Source organism: Arachis hypogaea, chromosome 8, assembly GCF_003086295.3.
Source record: "Arachis hypogaea cultivar Tifrunner chromosome 8, arahy.Tifrunner.gnm2.J5K5, whole genome shotgun sequence".
In the NCBI taxonomy this organism is placed as follows: Eukaryota; Viridiplantae; Streptophyta; class Magnoliopsida; order Fabales; family Fabaceae; genus Arachis; species Arachis hypogaea.
Window position 1 is genome coordinate 35,653,933 of NC_092043.1, and position 20,465 is coordinate 35,674,397.

The window sequence follows — 20,465 nt, forward strand, 5'->3', positions numbered from 1 at the left end:
CTAAAGTCTATATATAGTGTTTTTCTGTGGTACATGAATCTAAATTTGAGAGCAATTCATAATTTTATATTTAGTGTTTTTTCTTTTTTACTACTTCATAGAATAAGAATGTATTTTTCGTTTTTTATTGAAGTTGATCCTTTTAAGGTACAATTTATAATTTTTTATAATATTTTTCATATACTCATTCTATTATATTATTCTTTTAATAATTTTTTATTTGTTGTTACTCTAAGTTATTCTTATCGTCTAATGTTCCAGTTCGATTGTCTTTTGCCACAATCATTTACAATGCATCACATCCATAAAATACCTCATCGAGTTGTCTTCACTGAAACTGAGTTTTTTTTCCGACTAATGAAAGTGAGGTGTCACTTTCTCGTGAACCCATTTTCCCTCCAAAATGAATGCATTTAATGAATCATGCATAATTATACTAATTTAGGAAAATATCTTTATTTTAATTATATAAAATCAATATTTAATTTATTATTAAACTACTTATCAATTATTAATTAGAAATATTTTTTATTATTTTAATGAATAATACATAATTATACTAATTTAAGAAAATATCTTTATTATAATTATATAAAATCAATATTTAATGCATCATTAAACTAATTATCAATCAAAAATATTTTTAAATATTTTAAGTATATTCATTTTAATTATATTCATATCCTTCTAATTCTTATTCATTATCCAATGATTTTATTAGTGGCAAGTTGTTAACCCATTTATATTGATAATAATAATAATTTTATTAGGATAACTATCAAATTCTATTCCTAATATAAAAATATAAAATTTGATTCCTTCCATTTTTATTTTACCACTATAAAAGACCATGTATGCTAGAAGAAAATATCATTCGTTTACCAATTACTCTTTCATTTGATAGCTTTTACAACAATTCTTTTTCTTCCTATGAGGCATCGTTGCAAGAAGACAACTGTCGTGGATACAAACTACCACACTCTCCAACTTTCGTGCTTATCATTCGGAGCTCTATAAGATATGTTATCTATGAAGTATTTATAGACCATGGTGTTATCATGTATCTATAAATAAAAACTGTTTTGTATTTAAATTTAAGTCATTTACCTGTTTGTGATATATTGTAGTGTGAAATTACTTTTAATATGTGTTATGTAATGATATTATGTTCTAATTTAAGCTTTTACTTTAGAACTGTATTATGATTTTATCTCATCATTTTTTTCTTAGATATCAAGTTGACGTATTTTTATTTATTATTATTATTATTATTGAAACGAATGTGATATGAAATGTACCAAAAAAATTCTCACATTTAATTTATTTTATTGTAGTCTTCTATCTATTCTATTTATTTTTATTTTCTTCTTATTCATTTTATTTTCTTTTCAAATGTTATGTAATCTATCATAATTTATACCAATCTACTTCTGTTTAATATACTAAAATTGTGTTTTTCTCCAACTAATGAAAGTAAGGTGTCACTTTCTCGTGAACCCATTTTTCTTCCAAAATGATTGTACTATTTCTCTCTTTTAAATTTATTTTTAAAAATTTTCTTTAATTGATATAATTATATTATAATTAGTATGTAATGAATGATACATAATTATACTAATTTAAGATAATCTCTTTATTATAATTATACTAATCTCTTTTAAATTTATTTCAGAAAATTATCTTTATAATTATATAACAATATTATACTTAGCATTTAACGAATAATTCATAATTATATTAATTTAGAAAAATATCTCTATTATAATTATATAAAATCAATAATTTATGCATTATTAACCTAATTATCAATCAAAAATATTTTTAACTATTTTAATTATATTGATTTTAATTATATTAATATAATTTTATATTTTATATTTTATAAATATTTTATTTAAATATAATTTTTTACCATAAAAATGTATTATTTTTAATAATATCAAATACTAATTAAAGTCATTCTTCCATTTGCTTTTACTAATCTATTTTCTAACTATTATATAAAATTAAAATCGTATTAATGAGTTTAATATTAAAGTTAATTTGGCTTTTTATTATTTAGAGTATTTTTCAATCAATAATTTTATACTCTTTACTTTTTTTTTCAGTTTCATTTTGAATTTTAATTTAGTACTTAAAGGTAGTGAAATTTCATTAATACTGAAATAAAGTTACAAAAGGGTCCATAGGGTAGAATAAGTAAAATAATGTGATACCCATATTGCAATATCCAAATGAAACAACTTAGGATTTAAAATCTTTATCTTTCTCTTTCTCGCTGTTTATTATATTATCTATTCTATCTATTCTATTATATAAAAATCGAATTTTTATCTTTAATGATAGAATCAATGTAGCATGCTTCTGCTTTATTTTGTTTAACTCATTAAAGTCAATTCATTATGATGAATTAATTATATCAACTAATTGATTTGAATAGATATTTAAGTATTACACAATTTAAAATTATGTATATTAATTATTTGATTTAATTTTTATTATATATAAATTTAAGGAATAAATTAAAATAAGATAATTTATTACTTATTTAAATTGAATACAACAAATATAAATTAATTTAGTTAAAAATTTAATATTTTATAATCTTCTATACATAAAAATGACAAAACAAAATTATAAAAATAATCTTTTTATCACTTTTGCTATTTTAATTTTATTTTCTTTGCTTTTTTTTATGTATAATTTTATTTTATATTAACTTTATTTATTTAATAATAAAATATACTTATATTAATTCTATCATATAATAGAAGTTTAACCCAAGTTCAAAATGCTAAAACAAAAAGAAAACAGTGGATATATGATTAGAGAAAAATGTATAATAATGACAAAATATACTAAAACTGAATTTTTTCTCCAACTAATAAAAGTGAGGTGTTAATTCCTCATGAATTCATTTTTTCTCTAAAATAAAATCACTATTTTCTTTTCTAAATTTATTTTAGAAAAATATATTTATTATAATTATATTACAATTAACATTTAACGAATAATGCATGATTATACTAATTTAGAGAAACATTTTTATTATAATTATATAAAATCAATATTTGATACATTATCAACTAATAAAAGTGAAGTGTCAATTTCTCATGAATTCATTTTTCCTCCAAAATGAAAGTACTATTCTCTCTTCTAAATTTATTTTAGAAAAATATATTTATTATAATTATATTACAATATTACAATTAGCATTTAATGAATAATGCATAATTATAATAATTTAGAAAAGTAAAATAAAGTCCAATAATTTATCTTCTGACTGCACACGTGTATAGAATAACTTTTAAGAATGAGTCATGTATAGTAAATACGGTCGATAATTGTAAAAATGTATACTAACATTGATATAATATTATTTCACGTATATGTTTTGCAGGCATCAAAGAAAAGTGTTAAGTTGTTTTTTAGTAGATTTAGATTATTTATTGTTTATTAGAGAATTTTATGCATTAGAATTCTCTAATAATTTCTTATTTATTTTGAGCTAATTTTGATATGTTCTTACTTGACAGTAAAACAACATATAAAACTTTGTTGGTGGGTCTAAATATTATTAAGTTATTTATGGTCACATTGAGTATATATGTTTGATTTATTGAAGAAAGTAGATTACTAAAACTAATTAATAACTATTTTAGAGTTAATATATTTAACACTAGCTTAAGAAAAAACAAATAATACATAACATGTATATTTTTATTAATCAAATTATTATACTTTAAATTAATTTTAACAAAATAATTTAAAATTATAATTTCAATTTTATCACGTGCATGGCACGGGTGATTAAACTTGTTAAAAGAATAATTTAAATTTTATACATCTAATATAACATCTTTAAAATAAATGAGACACATATACATAGAAATTATTTTTATATTGAATTGATAGCAATATTTTTTATGAACTATGAAACTTTTTTTTTCAAATGTAACAAAATTTGATTTAGGATAAAGAAATTAGATCTTATGATTTTTAATAGTACAAAATCAAATCATCTAATTTATATTTAAAAAAAAGTAGAGAAAAATCTTTCTCTCAAATTTTTTTTTAAAAAAAAGAGAAAAGGACAAATAGGTCCCTAACAATTTTTTTCGGATATTTTCGTTCCCAAGAATTGGAAAATACATTCATGTCTCTAACCCCTCTAAAACGTGGACAAATTTACCCCTCCGTTGAAGTGATTCTGTTGGACCTGACGAAAAAGTCTGACGAGGCTCCCGTGGTGCTAACATGGCCGTTACGGTAGCCCACGTGGCATGTAGCTTTTGAAAATAGGACATATTAATCCTCTGACACCAAAACGATGCCGTTTCACCAAGGACCCTCCAGACAAACTTTAATCCCCTTATGCAATACCCAAAACACCCATTTAACTTGCTCTCTCAAAGTTCTATGAATCTATAACTGCAAAACTGTGAAGCATGAGGGATGATCACAGCTTCAATCTTCGTTATCTCCTCAGTCAGCAAAGAAGATTAATTACAAGTTATTTAACCAACAAAATAACAATGGCACACTAATGAATCATGTATTTCAATAAAATGTGATACTAGAATCTAACAGCAACTACATTCATTATAGCTCCCGGAAAAATCGAAACCCAAAAAATAAAGAGCAAGTGATTCCAAACCTGCTCTATATCCCTCTCAACAGGACCAACTTTTCTGAGGATCAGCCATTCAAATTGCAATAACATGTGCTTCCAAGGAATGAATCCAATACCCAATTGAGCAACACCTCAAATAAAAACAAACAACACCGTACACCAACCTCGAGCTTCTCCCCATGCAAAAATCCAATTCAATTCAACTAAGCACTTTCAAACCCTCAAGAAAACAAAACAAAGAGCTGCATTTGCTTATCCCATAGTTGAGAAATGAACCTCGCAGCTCAAAACCACCTCCGGAATCACGAAAAAAGAAAAAGAAAGACCAATAGAAATAAATACCTCAGCAGAATCGCAGTCAGCTTCAGACCATCTCAAAGAAACCCTAGAAACACGTATTTTTCAAAAAACCTCGAATCCCAAGGAAATCTTAGGAATTTCGCCCCTCAAATTTTCCCTTTCTTTCCCATTTGGCGAAATGAGTGCAATTCTCAAAATACAGAACAAAACGACGACATAACGGGAATTAGAGCCAGCAGCATTGCAAGGAATCTTTGGGGTTCCTCGAAGACCGAGCCATTTCTTGAGGATTACGAAAGGAGGCGGAGAGAGGAGGAGCTTGTTGAGAAGTACGAGGAGGAAGGCTTTGGTTTTCGAGAGGGAAAGGAAGCTAGGGATTGCGATGGTGTGCTTCAACGACGACATTGCGAAGGACGATGAGGCAGAAAGCCTGTCGAGGGCGGATGTGTCGATGCGAACATGGGCGAGGCTGGCGGCGACGGCGGAGATGGTGAAGGAGAAGGAGGAGCCCTTGCCGCCGAGTATAACGGTACAGAGCTCAACTATTAGTGGCGGAGGGTGAAATAGTTGAGACTTGAGACAACAGAAGAAGGATTTTTCACCATAACCTAGTCAATTCTCTAACTCAGATATGGGTGTTTTTGGTATTGCATAAGGGGATTAAAGTGTGTCTCGAGGGTCCTTGGTGAAGCGTCGTCGTTTTGGTGTCGGAGGACTAATATGGCCCAGTTTGGGTAATCAACTTAATTAATCTTCTTTTGATAAAATAACTTAAACAATAAATGGCTCTGTTAAAAGTAACTTATAAATAAGTTATTTTGTGTTTGGATTTTTAACTCTAAAAATGCTTATTTTATAAAAATGTGATGAAAAGTAAAAGTATTATAAGAGAAGTCATTTTATTTAGCTTCTCTATAAGTTCCTAAATAACTTCTTAAAAAGTTGCAATTTGGTTTTGAAAATTGCACCAGACATTAATACTACTACTTTTCATAAGTCAAAAGTTAAAAAAAAAATTACTTCTAGAGTTTTCCAAATGGGCTCTATGTCCTATTTTCAAAAGCTACATGTCACATGGGCTCCCATAATGACCAGGTCAGCGCCATGAGAGCCACGTCAAACTTTTCCGTTGGGTCCAACAGAGTCACTTCAATGTAGGGATAAATTTATCTCCGTTTTGAAGGAGTCAAGGACATGAAGGTATTTTCCAATTTTTGGAGACGAAAATGTCTACGAAAAAAAAGGTCAGGGATCTATTTGTCATTTTCTCTAAAAAAAACATTAAAATTAAATCCTTATCTTTTTACTACTTTTTTCGTTGATTAATAAATTACTACATGCACAATATAAAATTCGAATCCTGATACTTATTTAAGTGACAAATAAACTGACCACTCAATTAATTCAAATTTATTCTATTTCACCATTTTAAAAAACTAAAAATCACAAAATTACAAATTTACAACAATGTATATCACTCATCCCACCCATCCAAAAAAAAAAAAAAAAAAATTAACCCACGTATACACGATAAAGAGCACGACAAAAATAGCACCTCATTGAGTCACTGCTATTTGCTCCTGGTAGACCATTGACGTTGACCTGAAAAAGGAAGAACAATCAAAGAAAGAGTCGTCGAAGGGAGTAATATTTATTATAATAAAATAAAATATGCCCTCCCACCGGCCAATCCATACAATAAAAAATAACAATGTTTACAATATTATTTATTAATTTTTATGATTTTTTATATTATTTAAAATAAAGATTTTCTTTTATTTTATTTTTATATTAAATATATAAGTTGTTCGGTAGGTCGGGTGCCGGACGGTTCGAAGGGATCCTCGGGTCGATTGATGGGGTGTGGCCTGGAATCGGGTCACGAGTGTGAAGTAAGGGTAGCCGACGTTCCGAGCTTCTGATGCAAAGGGGGTGTCACCTGCAAAGACACTCCGACGCTCTAGTCAGTTTAGTGTGTAGGTGAAAAAGGGTTAAAATAGTAGGTGTCGTACCTTGGGGGGAGGGTAGGACCCTCCCCTTATATACCATGTCAGAGGTAGGTCCCACAAGGACAGACCCACCTTCCTCGAAGCTTCCCCATACAGCTGTAATGGAGAGTTGCCCTGGACGCGTGTCCGGGTCGATGGTTAAGCGCCTCGCACCCGACCGTTCGGGTCGGGTAGTCTGCGGGTCGGGTCGACCTGCGTGATGCTTGGGTCAGGCCGTAACAGTGCCCCCAACGCGCCAGCAATGACCGTGAGGGTCGTTGCTTGGCGCGTTACGTTATTTCTTGTGTGTTGCCATTAGGTCGGTTGCTCGTGGAGAGGACGTGCCTCTTGCGCGCGTGTCTGTTCGTTGTTGGGGATAACCGTTCGTCGCCTCGTTCTTCGTGCTAGGCATTAAATGCTCATAATGGGTTATTTTGAAACCCTGCGTGCAAAGACTATTCTGCCCCTTGCCTTTCGCGCCTTTTGTGTTAGTTTCTTAATCCCAATCAGTTTTCCATTTCGCTTCCACTTCGTTTCCTTATTCTCTCCATCCCCTGTCTTCTTCTCACCAAATTTCCTACTGCCATTCCTGCGTTCGTGTGCGTTCGTGTACACTCGCCCCTTTTCACTCTCTTTCGAATCATCACAACCAATCCTGGTAAGCATTCGTCCCTCGCTTTCTGTTTCATGTTCATTTTATCTTCATTATCAATTCTTCTGTATGCATGCTGCTTTCTTGGTTTGATTTGTATGCTGGATGACCTTAGTGCTAAGTAAGTGTGTTTAGGGGGTTACCATTCCAGGGCATTAGTTTTTTAGTCTTTTACTCGAATTTTGCCTCAACCATGCTTGATTCTAGTTACTGAATAGGCTAAGTGTAGTTTTTGGATTTTTTCCGAGCTCCCGACCTCGTAGACTAACCGAGTGGTACCCCGGCTGTAGGTATGTCTCGCATTGTCTCTCGAGCTTCCACCTCCGCCGCGGGTTACGACCCGTACGCTTGGGTGTCTTCTGACGTAAAAGAATCCCCGAACCAGATGGGCGAGGAGGTGCTTACCGAGTTCTGCCAAGCCGAGTACTTGTGTGGTGGGACTGACGAGGAGGCTAACTATGATGTTTACGTTCCTACCCCCAATGAGTGGATATACGAGCTCAACTTTCACTCCCCCCGGATTCCCGATTGGATTTGATTTTATAAGTCCATGTTCACCCAAGTGGGGGTCCGTATTCCTTTTTCCGCCTTTCAGATGGCGCTCCTCAATCGGATTTTCGTGGCGCCGTCACAGCTGCATCCGAACAGTTGGGCCTCCATCCGCTGTTTCGAGATGGTGTGTGAATATCTAGAGCTGCCGGTGTCCGTCGATGTTTTTTTTTTATTTTTTCAACCATACGAATCCTTCCAAGGAAGGGAAAGCGAGGAAAGGGTTTATGTCCTTCCGATCTGCCCAGGGTCGAAGGATTTTTGGCTTGTTTGAAGACTCTTACCATGGGTTTAAGGATAAATATTTTAAGGTGCATCCAGTCAAAGGTCCCCATCCCTTCTGGTTGTCATTAGAAGGGGAACGCCTCATCCCGACGTATTGGAGTTTCAGGGCGGGGTCCAATTCCTTCATCAAGGTGACTTACGAGGGAATGTCCGTTATGGACAGAAAGGTTGCCGACGTGCTGTTGGCCATTTTTGGGAGGAATCATGTGAATCCCCACCTCCTTATGGCTGATCGGGAGGTCGCCAAAAATTATATTTGTGGGTAGCTTTGACTTGTATTTTTTGCATTACTGTTGCTTCGATTGGTTACGCCGACCTCATGACTAACTTGTTTACTTATTTGTTGCAGTGGAGATGTCTGCTTCGGTGACGGGGCTTGAGGGTTTGTTCAACACTTTTTTGGCAGATAGCGATGAGGAGAAAGCTGGCGAGAAGCCGGAGAACCCTCTTGAGGACAAGAAGGATCAGGCGGTGCCTTCACCTCGTGACACCGAGATGTCGGACAAAAACACTGACGGGACACGCGTTTCTCCTATTCGTGAGGAGACGGCCGGCATCGAGCATTCGTCCTCCACTCGACAAGAGGATGATGAGTTGAAGATTATCCCGACCCCAAAGAGGCAGAGGGCATCCTCCAGCCCTAAAGGGGTTCTCTCCGTGATGGAGAGGAACTTCGACGTTGGGGCCTTCAGAGACTCTCATTGCTCCCTGGCACGGAGGATCACTTCCTTGGCACCGAGCTTGCGGGGCAGGCGAGGTGGATGTACCGTACCCTTCTCCGCGGTGCTGCAATAGCTCGCAAGGCCGAGTTTGAGTTGTCGGGGATGCAGTCGCTGTGCAGGAAGCTCGAATCTACTACCAAGGCCAACAATGAATTCAAAACTCAAGTTGAAACGCTTCGGGAGCAGCTGTCCAAAGCTGGGGAGAAGCTTAAGGCTGCCGAGGAGAAAGTCGCGTCTACCAAGGAGAAATTGAAGACCTCTGATGCCACCGTGTCCCGTCTAACCGAGCGGGAGATGACTTTGGAGAACCAGCTCAATGCCACGCAAGGTCGGGTGGCCGCTTTGGAGAAGGAACGTGATGCGGCCGTCTTGTCGGCTAAGTCTGCTCAAGCTGAGGCCGATGAGCTTAGGAAGAAGTATAAAGAGACCGTGAAATAGGGAAAAAGCGCGATCCTCATGACTGAAGAGGCTAGCAAAGCCCAGGTGAAGATCGTGGCTCCTGATTTCGACACGTCGGCAATCGGGGTCTTTAAAACCATCAAGGATGGCAAGATTGTCGACATGCCCAGGAAGTGATTTCATGTACCTTGTGTATTTTTGTTTGTAGGCTTGTGGAACTTTTTTAATATACTGTAGTAGTCGCTTGGTCGGCTTGTCATTATCATCATTTAACTGCTTATTAGTAGGACGTACTTGTTCTATTTTGTTACCGTTTTGTTGGTGTTGGCTTGTCGTGGCGTTCGTTTACCGTTGTGCTGGTATTTCGACAAAGCTGAGTCGTGGCTTTGCTATTACTGTAGCTGTTTGTTATGGCTTTAGCTTAGTTGGCTCCCGAGGTGATCAGTCCCGGGGCACCATGCTGTGGTCCCATTTAACGTGTATTACGAGGAACTTGTCGTCGTGGGACGCGTAAATGACCGAAAGTAAATGAGAGGGTAATTTTCAACAAGTAAAACATAAGTTGGTGATTAAACAAGTCTATTTTCATAATAAGTACTTAACAAGTGTAAATTGCTGAGCTCGTCAGATCGTTTGATCGGCGTGTTTGAGCTAGGAATAGAATCTTCTCATGTTAACTGCATTCTAAGTTCTCGGGACCTCTTTACCATCGAGCTTCTCCAATTTTGTAGGCGCCCTTATCAATCACCTCTTTAACTCTGTAGTGGCCTTCCCAGTTTGCCGCCAGTTTACCTTCACCCTGAAACGGGAGCCCAATATCGTCGCGCCGTAGGACGAGGTCGTTTTGCTCAAATTCCCTCTTGAGCACTTTGGTGTTGTAGCACAGGGCCATTCTTTACTTTAGTGCTATTTCTGACAAATGGGCTATCTCCCTAGCCTCATCTGCTAGGTCCTTTTCCACCGCTTCCTCTACTCCCTTCAGAAGTAATCGTGGGCTCGGCTCGCCGATCTCTACGGGTATCATTGCGTCCACCCCGTACGTCAGGCGGAAAGGGGTTTCCCATGTGGACGATTGCTTGGTTTTTTGGTAGGACTTGAGGACCGAGGCTAGTTCATCGGCCCATGCTCCTTTCTTGTTATCCAACCGCTTCTTGAGGCCCAGCAAGATGACCTTGTTTGCGGCCTCCACTTGGCCGTTCGTCTGGGGATGCTCTATAGAGGAGAATTTCTGCTTTATGCCCAAACCGCTGAAGAATTCCACGAACTTCTTGTCGGAAAATTGCGTCCCGTTATCAAAAACAACGACTTCCGGGATGCCAAATCGAGTTATCACTTGCCTCTACATGAACTTTTGACAATTGGCTGAGGATATACTGGCCAGTGGTTCAGCCTCTATCCATTTGGTGTAGTAGTCAATAGCGACTATGAGGCATTTGACTTGCCCTGGACCGACCAGGAAAGGTCCGAGTAGGTCGACTCCCCACTGTGTAAAAGGTCGGCAAGACGTCAATAGGCTTAGTTCGGTTGCCAGCGCTTTGTGGAAGTTGGCGTTCTCTTGGCCCTTAACGCATTTCCTTACGAACTCTTTCGAGTCCATCATCATCGATGGCCAGTAATATCCGGCTCGGATGAGATTTCTTGCTAGGTCTTTGCCCCCGATGTGGTGGCCATAGCATCCCTCGTAGACTTCTTTTAGCACGTAGTCTGTCTGGTCGGGATGCAGGCACTTCAGCAAGAGCTGGCTAAGTCCATTTTTGAATAGTTGGCCTTGTATGATCGCATATTTGGCTGTCTCCCTTCTCAACACTTTAGCTTCCTTCTCATCTTTGCATATTTGCCACTGTTGCTTCTTTTATCATGCCTTGAATGAGGGACCGGTTGCTGACTCCCGGTTTCGTGCTCGCCAGCTTGGATAGGAGGTCTGCCCGTATGTTCCTTTCCCTTGGAACATGTTGGATTGCGACCTCCTCGAATTGTTTGCTCAGCTCCTTGACCTTCTCCAAGTATTTCTGCAACAGCGAGTCTCTGGCTTGGTAACTTCCATTCACTTGTGAGGTGACGACCTGCGAATCACTGCACACTTCCAGCTTCGTTGCGCTGACTTCCCGAGCTAAGATCAAGCCGCCTAGGAGGGCCTCATACTCCACTTGGTTGTTTGACACGAGAAACTCAAACTTGATTGATTGTTTGTATATGTCCCCGGCAGGGCTTTCCAAGATGATCCCGGTGCCTCCAGACGTCTGGTTGGAGGCCTCGTCCACATGGAGCCTCCACCGTGTGCCCGCCTCCTCGATTGGGTCCCTCATTACTTCTACCAAGAAGTCAGTCATTGCTTGTGCCTTAATCGCATGCTGGGGTTCATATTGTAAATCATACTGAGATAGCTCAATGGCCCAAGTCATCATTCTTCCCGCTAGGTCGGGTTTGTGGAGCACTTGGCGGATTCCCTGGTCCGTTCTCACGACCACTTGGTGACCCTGAAAGTATTGCCGTAGTCTGTGGGAGGAGGTTAGCAGTGCCTGTGCCAGCTTCTCTAATTTGCTGTATCTTAGTTCTGCTCCTTGCAATACTCTACTCACAAAGTAAATTGGTTGTTGAACCTTCCCTTCCTCTCGTACCAACACTGCCGCCAGCGCTTCCTTCGTTATGGCCAAGTACAGGTAGAATGGTTCTCCGACCTTGGGCTTCCCGAGTACGGGTTGTGTCGCGAGAACCTTTTTGAAATGCTCAAATGCTTCCTCACATGACGGGGTCCACTCAAATACTATCCCTTTTTTCATAAGGTTGAAAAATGGTAGCGCCCTAGCCGCCGACGCTCTGAAGAAATGGGATAGGGCGGTGAGTCTGCCCGACAACCTCTGCACATCCTTGACACAGCTCGGACTCTTTATTTGGAGTATCTCCTGGCACTTTTCTGGGTTGGCCTCGACCCCCCTCTAGGTTATCATGAACCCTAGGAATTTTCTTGCTTCCATGGCAAAGGTGCATTTGTGTGGGTTGAGCCTCGTACCGTGTTGTCGGAGGGAGACGAACACGTTTCCTAGATCGCTTAATAGGTCATCGGGTCGGGTGGTCTTTGCAAGGATATCATCCACATACACTTCGACCATTTTGCCTATGAGATTGTTGAATATCTTGTTCATTAACCTTTGGTACGTGGCCCCAGCGTTCTTTAGGACAAACGGCATTACCTTGTAGCAATATATTCCTCCCGGTGTTATGAACGTTGTCTTCTCTTCGTCTGGTCGGTGCATTAGAATTTGATTATAGCCGGAGTAAGCATCCATAAAGCTTAGAGATTGATATCCTGCTGCCGAGTCGACGAGCACATCAATATTGGGTAGGGGGTAGCAGTCCTTAGGGCATGCTTTGTTGAGGTCGGAATAATCGACACAAATCCTCCATTTTCCATTGTGCTTTTTCACCAGAACTACATTCGACAGCCAGGTCGAGTAGTCGAGTTCTCGAATGAATCCCGCTTCAAGGAGGCTGGCCGTCTGCCTGGCCACCTCCTCTGCCCGTTCTTGAGACATTTTTCTTCTCCTTTGAGCTACCGGTCTGGCTTCCGCCATCACGGCCAGGCGATGTAACATCAGTTGGGGGTCTATCCCTGGCATGTCGGCTGGCGTCCATGCGAATAGGTCGCCGTTAGCCCTGATCATTTCCATTAGAGGTTCTTTCAGGTTATTTGGGAGGTTTCTGTTCACGAAAGTGAACTTTTCTTCCGTGTCCCCGACTCTGAACCTCTCCAAATTCCCTTCCGGCTCGGGTCTCGGCTTGTCGCTGACTCTGGCGTCCAAGTCGGCGAGGAACACTCCCGATGCCTCTTTAGATTTCCTCCTTAAGGAGTGGCTGGCATTGTCGCAAGCGACTGTCATTTCCAAGTCTCCTCTTATGGATCCCACGGATCCGTCATCAGCGATGAACTTCATTATCAACATTTTTGTGCTGATTACTGCTCTGAGGTCGTTGATGGTCTTCCTCCCTAGGATGATATTATAGGCCGTGGAGTTCCGTAGAACCTCAAACTCGGCCATTACCGACCTTCGCCCCTGTCTCGTTCCAACAGATATTGGTAGGGAGATTATCCCGTCTGGCTTGATGAAGTGGTCGCCCAGACCTATGACACCGTGTTAGTGCATCTTTAAATCGGCATCCCGTAGGCCCAAGGCATCGAACACATTGCGGAACATGATATTCGAGTCAGCCCCGGTGTCCACGAGTATCCGTTTGATGAGGCCGGTTCTCACTCTGGCCGTGATGACCATGGGAGGGTTGTCCATGGCCTCATCAAACTATTGGTCCTCTGGACCGAATGAAATGGGTGGAAGCCTCTTGGAGCTTCGCTCCGAGGATGAGGAAACTGCCAGGACCTTGGCATCTTTCTTGTGTGCCGACCTCGACCTTGGAGGTGCGTCTCTTGCCGTTACCACGTTCACTATGGTAAGGCCGTGCTCGTTGTCTTCCGGCTCGTGACGTCGCTTTACCGCGCGGGTTTTGTCCTCTCCCTCGCGGTCGCGATCACGCCTCCTTGGCTCCCTGATGAGATGGGAAAATTCGGCCAGTTTTCCGTCCCGGATCGCTTGTTCCAGCGCGTCCTTCAGGTCGAAGTAGTCCCGTGTCTTGTGCTCGTAGCCTTTGCGGTAATCACAATAGAGGCTCTTGTTTCCTCTGGTCCGGTCTTTCAAAGGTCGGGGCTTCGACAAAATTCTCTTCTCGGCTATCTGCTGGTAAACTTCTACGATTGGGGCGGTGAGGGGGTGTAATTGGTTAACCTCCCGACTCAAGGAAACGGCCTGGGTGTCTTGCTCGGACCGCCGTCCCTGGCGTGTTCCTTTTGTCTTTCTCCGCTACCGTGCTGCCGTGTTTGATTGTAAGAGGGCTGCCGCTTGTTGGCAGCCACGACTTGGCTGACTTCTTCATTGTTAATGTATTCTCTGGCTACACCTTGAATCTCTTGCATTGTCCATACCGGCTTCGTGGTGAGATATTTTCTGAAGTCCTCGTTTAGAAGTCCGTTCGTCAAGCACAGGCTAGCAACCGAATCCGTTAGCCCGTCGATCTCCAAGCATTTGTCGTTGAACCAGTCTAGATATTTCCTAGTCGGCTCGCCGGTCCTCTGTGTCACTCTGAGTAAATTGATCGGGTGCTTTGCCTTTGCAATTCTGGTTGTAAATTGGGCTAGGAAAGCGGGGCTGATGTCCGAAAACCTAGCCACCGGGCCTTGTAGGAGGTTATTAAACCACCGTATCGCGGGCCCAGCCAGAGTGACCAGGAAAGCGCGACATCTGACTTCGTTGCCTACCCTTTCCAAATTCATTATGGCCTCGAAGGTCGTCAGGTGTTCCTGTGGGTCTTGAGTTTCATCATACCTCATGTCCGTCGACTTATCAAAGTGCTTTGGTAGCTGGACCTCGAGGATGGAATGGTGGAAAGGGGTGGCTCCTATGATCACAGGTCGTCGTGCTCTCCTCGTTCTTTCTTCATTGTCTTCGCAATCTTGCCTCGGGCGTGCGTCCCCCTACGTCGGGCATAGATGATTGTGTCATGTCGTCTTCTCGGGTGTTCCTGATCTTCCCGGCTACTTTTCGATTCCGATCTTGAGGTGGGAGTGTGCCGGGAGTGACTTCGGTGGGAGGTTCTTCCTCGACTTTCGGGAGATAGGGAGTAGTCAGGGTCGGAAGTTTGTTGGCGATGCTCCTAATCCCCTAGTTGGCGCTCCAGGTTCTGCACCCTATGACGCAGTTCTTGCATTATCCTAGTGTTGTCACTACCAGTTCCCCTAAAGGGGCGTCTCTCTTGGGCTCTCGATTGTGGCTCGGTACGTCGCGGGGGAGACCTCAGCCGCTCTCAGGGAGAAGCGACGGAGGCTGCCCCCTCAAGGCCCGCCACGTGGCCATGGTCCCCCGGACCTTGCACGATATCCATTTAGGCTTTCCCACAGACGGCGCCAATGTTTGGTAGGTCGGGTACCGGATGGTTCGAAGGGATCCTCGGGTCGATTGGTGGGGTGTGGCCTGGAATCGGGTTGCGAGGGTGAAGCAGGTGTAGCCGACGTTCCGAGCTCCTGATGCAAAGGGGGGTGTCACCTGCAAAGACACTCCAACGTTCTAGTCAGTTTAGTGTGCAGGCGAAAAAGGGTTAAAATGGTAGGTGTCGTACCTTGGGGGAGGGGTAGGACCCTCCCCTTATATACCGTGTCAGAGGTGGGTCCCGCAAGGACAAACCCACCTTCATCGAAGCTTCCCCATACAGCTGTAATGGAGAGCTGTCCTGGACGCGTGTCCGGGTCGATGGTTAAGCGCCTCGCACCCGGCCGTTCGGGTTGGGTAGTCTGCGGGTCGGATCGGCCCGCGTAATGCTTGGGCCAGGCCGTAACATAAGTAAAAATATACAAAAATATTTTAAAATAAAAAAGTTTATAACTTATATTCTAAACATATAACAATGTTTAAAATTCGATTCCTGACAATAGACTTGTTTGTATGAATTTTATAAAAAATATTTTTTTAAGTTATCAATTTTAAAAACATATTTTAAGAAAAACAATTTAATATTTAAATATTTTATATAAAAATATTTTTTATCAATTATATTTAAATATAATAATTTAAAATAATAATTTATTTATTATATTAAAATATTTTTTTTAAATTAAAAACATCTTTAATATAATTTATAGATGTCGAATAAAAAATTTAATGGATAATGATATGAAAGAGAAAAATAGAAAAACATTAAAAATTAAAAATATTATGTATAATGTATTTTTTTTCAACGTATAACTAAAATATTTGCTCTATATTTTTAGTCGCAAGAGAAATTCTCAAATTTAACATATATAACATCTTTAAAATAACGAGACACGCATATATAAAAATTATTTTTGATATTAGATCGACAATGATATTTTTTAAGATTATGACCTACTAGTTTTTATTTTTTTTAATGTGATCCCACATTTAATTTAGGATAAGAAAAATTAAATTTTTTATTTTTTAAAATATAAAAATCTGACCCTTTGATTTTGGATTACATAAATTAAAAGGTTTTATTTCTATTGTTAGGATATAATTATGATAAATTAGGATCAATTAGCATTATTTAGTATATCTGAATATTTATTATAAAAGATTACGTTTTTATTATTACAATTCTCTTAGTACCTATAAATACTCTTTTATATTGTATTATTTTAAGCAATTTAAATACACTCAATAATCACTACAAAATTAATATTTGTTTGTGAGAATATTTTAGTGGAGGTTTTTAAAAACCTCCACAATATATTTTATTTATGACAATTTTAAAAACCCCCACCCATAATTAATTAAAACAAAATTTAGGAAACAAATCTCATTTTCCCTTATTTCCGAAATGAAAGGCGTTTAGTTAGCTGAGAGAGTGGCTATGGAACCTTAGATTTTCTACTGCCAGGTTCACCGCCGTTTCCGCTACCGTTTTCATTGACGGCGCCATTACCACTGTCATGTTCATTGCAGTAGAGAGCTTCTGGATCGAGCCACCTCTTCTATCAACGTGTTTTTGGATCAGTTCTCTTCTCTATACTGTCGCCCCTGCTGCCACCGCAGTTTTCACCATCGTTGTCGCCACAGTTTCTGCCGTCGATGCCACCGTAGTTGCCGTGGTACAACGTATTTTTAGATCTGTTCATTCCCGAGCTTCTTCTTCAACGCCGCTTTCTCTCACTCTAATTTCTCCTTTGAACTGCTACTGGTACTTCTTTTTCTTCTTCTTCCCAATTAATTTGTTGATATTTCTTCTTTGTTAACAACAATATTTCACCTCTTCAGTTCTGATGCAACTTTTGTATTGATACTCCCTCTTGTTCTATATATTTTTTTATTATTTTTCATTTGTGTTGATAAGAAATCTTGAAAACGAGGCAGGGAAGACATGATAATTGATAAAAATTATTAAAATTATGTTATATTAGTATTTTCTAATGGAATATATTTTAGGATTGTGTTATTTATTATATTTCAGTATTGCATTGTTCGAACATACAGGAATTGGAAAGAATGCCAGTCACGTTTGTTTCTTCAATTTCAATCACTTCTCGATTACTTGATTCTTTTTCATGAGGCTTTTTTTTTTCTACAAGGAAGATCATTGTTATTTTGTTGAATGTTACTTAATTTATCAACATTTTTTTGAAGATCTTGGGATAGCATGCGCGCTTTTTTGCTTCCATGGGTCCCATCCCTATCCCAATGTGTTCACAGGGCAATTTTAACTTTTAAAGTTGCTGTTTGTTTTCATAAGTTGTATTATATACCGTTATAAGATAATTTGTTAGTTAAATCTTATTATATAGTAATTATATGTTGTCCCTTTTTCTTTAGTTAATGGACACATGTGTGGTTTCTTTTTTGATTGTTTCCTTCTTACATGGTTTTAATTTTATTAATTGTTAGTGCTGATGATGTTATTAATTAATAATATTTATTTATTAGAGCAGATCTCATATGAGAAGATAGCCACTAATAATAATAGCAGAGGCAGAATTTTATACTTCACCAGTTTCTTACTATTGCTTTTGAACAAAGTTTGTTGAGGTAAGATAAGAATTATGATATCAATTTTAATATTAGTTTTAATTATTTGTTTGGCTTTGAATGCAAGTGGGTTTTTTTGGTTCCATTCTCCAGGCTGGGTTGCCAGTAGACCAAACTGGTGTATGCTTTGTGTAAATAAAACTTTAAATTAATTCTATTAACAAATCTGTTGTGAACTTATGCACCTTGATTGAAGGAGCTTAAAGTCTCCTGCTGAAATTGGACTGAGGAACTGATTGGTTGGTTGCATCATTTTAAAGTACATATTCCTTTTCTATAATATTTTGAAAGGTGATAATCAGTTTCATTTAAGACTTTAGAAGTTCTTTTAACCAGCATATTCTTCTTATTTTATACACACTGTGTTTTATCTTTCTTCCACTTGTATCACCTTTTTTAATTATAGCTGACTCCACTTGTTGGATAACACTTGATATTCTTTAGTCCTCTATTACTAACTATATTAGTATACCTTTATACTTAATTTTTATGTCTCTCATAACTAGAACTTTTTTATCTTAGCGTATTAAGTATTAACAAGCACTAGTATTTTTTATTAGATGCTAACATATGTATAATGTTATTTTAGAAAATATAATATATATGTTGAAGAGTATTTTAAGATAGAAAATTAAGTATAATGTTATCAAAGAAGCTTTGTCTGTTTGTTTGCCAATTATCACAAAGAATCCAATTTTTAGTCTCACAAATCCATTAGAAAAATATACCTGTAGCTTTGCTTTATGATTGTTCCCTTCTCTTTTTGTTTTATGTTTAATTATTTTTTATTTTCTCCCAATATATATTTATTAGTTAATTTTCTAAGTACTACTACGTTGGTAATTAGAATTGCAGATTTCAGAATCGTGATCTTGGATCTCTCATAGTGTACTCAGTTGAAGCCACAATAAACGCAGATTTTGTGGTACCCTCAAGCACCTTAATTGGTTAATAATAATTAATGATGCCTAAAACAATAAGCTAAGCTAATTGAGCTACTAGCATATATAAGAAGCAGAAAGCATACATTATAGTTTTAAAGTTTGCGTGCGCTATATAATAATGTACACAACAAATTAAACTTCCTATTTGAGTTAGCCATAACTGATTGACAAGATTTTATAGCCATGCTTTTTTCTTTTAATTTACTGATAGTAATGTTCTTTTACTGTTTGAGGCACCAATTCAATTATATGGTTAAATTTTGGTTTTGAATTTCTTTTTAGTTATTCTTAGTTAATTAGTAAACTAGCTTGCAAGTACTTATTATTTCTAGATCCCGCAGGACATTGGATATTACAAAGACTGTCATGAAAGAGAGATCATATGTCTACAGCAAAAAAGACAAGATTATCCATCTTGCCAAAAATAGAAAACTGGAAGAGGTGAGTTTGTAGCTTTAAAATTACTTGGTTTACCATGCAGAAAACAACTACATGACTTTTAACCTAAAAAAGATACAGCTTTGAAATTTCTGGTGGGAGGGGGATTTATTTGGAGAAAAATATAATTTGATCTGTTTTAATTTTCATGTGGTTGGACAAACCATACTGATTTTTAGGACATTCTCCAATATTTGACTTAGCAGTAGTTATTTCACATTGATAGAGTTGCAAAAACTTTCTCTAGCTCATTCAAGTTTTTTATTGTGTGCTTATTCATGTGATAAGTTGTTTTCCTCATCTACAGTTAAAGGAAACCTGAAACTTCTGATGCCACCACCATAATCATTGGTCGTCTAGGTAATATTCTTTTTCTGTACTTGCTGGGAGATTTGATACTCAAGTATATTTGTAATTTAGTAGTATAGAATTAAAAGATTGAGAGAAAAGGTAGAAAGCTGGGTCTAAAACCTTTTTTGACTGCTTTTGTTTGCTTGAGATCCTATACAGCTGTAATATAAAAGCATATCTCCCATCTATCTATATAGCTAAAGTGAGTTCACCCTCATATATGGTTTTTCCCTTAATTCATTATTCTCGTTCTATATCTATGCTTATTTATCTATCACAGTTATGTTCTACTTAATAACTGATGCTTTTATTCTTGAGTTTGAGGACTAGTTGTCACTCTAGCTTGAAAAATTCAATATTGAAGTGGGTACTGATTTTATTTCTGGTTTTATTATGTATTTACTTAGGTTTCTTATGTTTCTGGGATTAAAGTGGGTACTGATTTTTCTCTCACCAGTTTCTTGCTATTGCTTTTCAACAAGCGCTTGTTGAGGTAAGATAATAATTATATCCTGTTTTGTTTTAAATATGTTAGAAGTCTATTATAGCTTTGTAGTTTATTATGTTAGAAGTCCCATATATATTTTTAGTAGTACACGTCTAGTAATTATTTTTTTCTACTTGA

At 37.8% G+C, this 20,465-nt stretch overlaps 1 protein-coding gene and 1 long non-coding RNA gene across 2 annotated transcripts; one reads left to right on the forward strand and one right to left on the reverse strand.

The window, feature by feature from the left end:
* Positions 1-13,823: 13,823 nt before the first annotated feature.
* On the reverse strand, positions 13,824-14,905 carry LOC112705312 (uncharacterized). Its single transcript, XM_025756146.1, has 2 exons — positions 14,383-14,905; positions 13,824-14,266 (listed from the first exon to the last, which is right to left on the reverse strand). The coding sequence occupies exons 1-2, from the start codon at positions 14,903-14,905 to the stop codon at positions 13,824-13,826; spliced, it is 966 nt and encodes a 321-aa protein (XP_025611931.1).
* Positions 14,906-16,913: 2,008 nt separating this feature from the next.
* On the forward strand, positions 16,914-20,334 carry LOC114924382 (uncharacterized). The gene is made up of 5 exons (XR_003811544.2): positions 16,914-17,265; positions 18,011-18,107; positions 19,393-19,492; positions 19,797-19,849; positions 20,248-20,334. It is a non-coding gene; the product is annotated as an uncharacterized lncRNA (long non-coding RNA).
* The last annotated feature ends 131 nt before the right edge of the window (positions 20,335-20,465 follow it).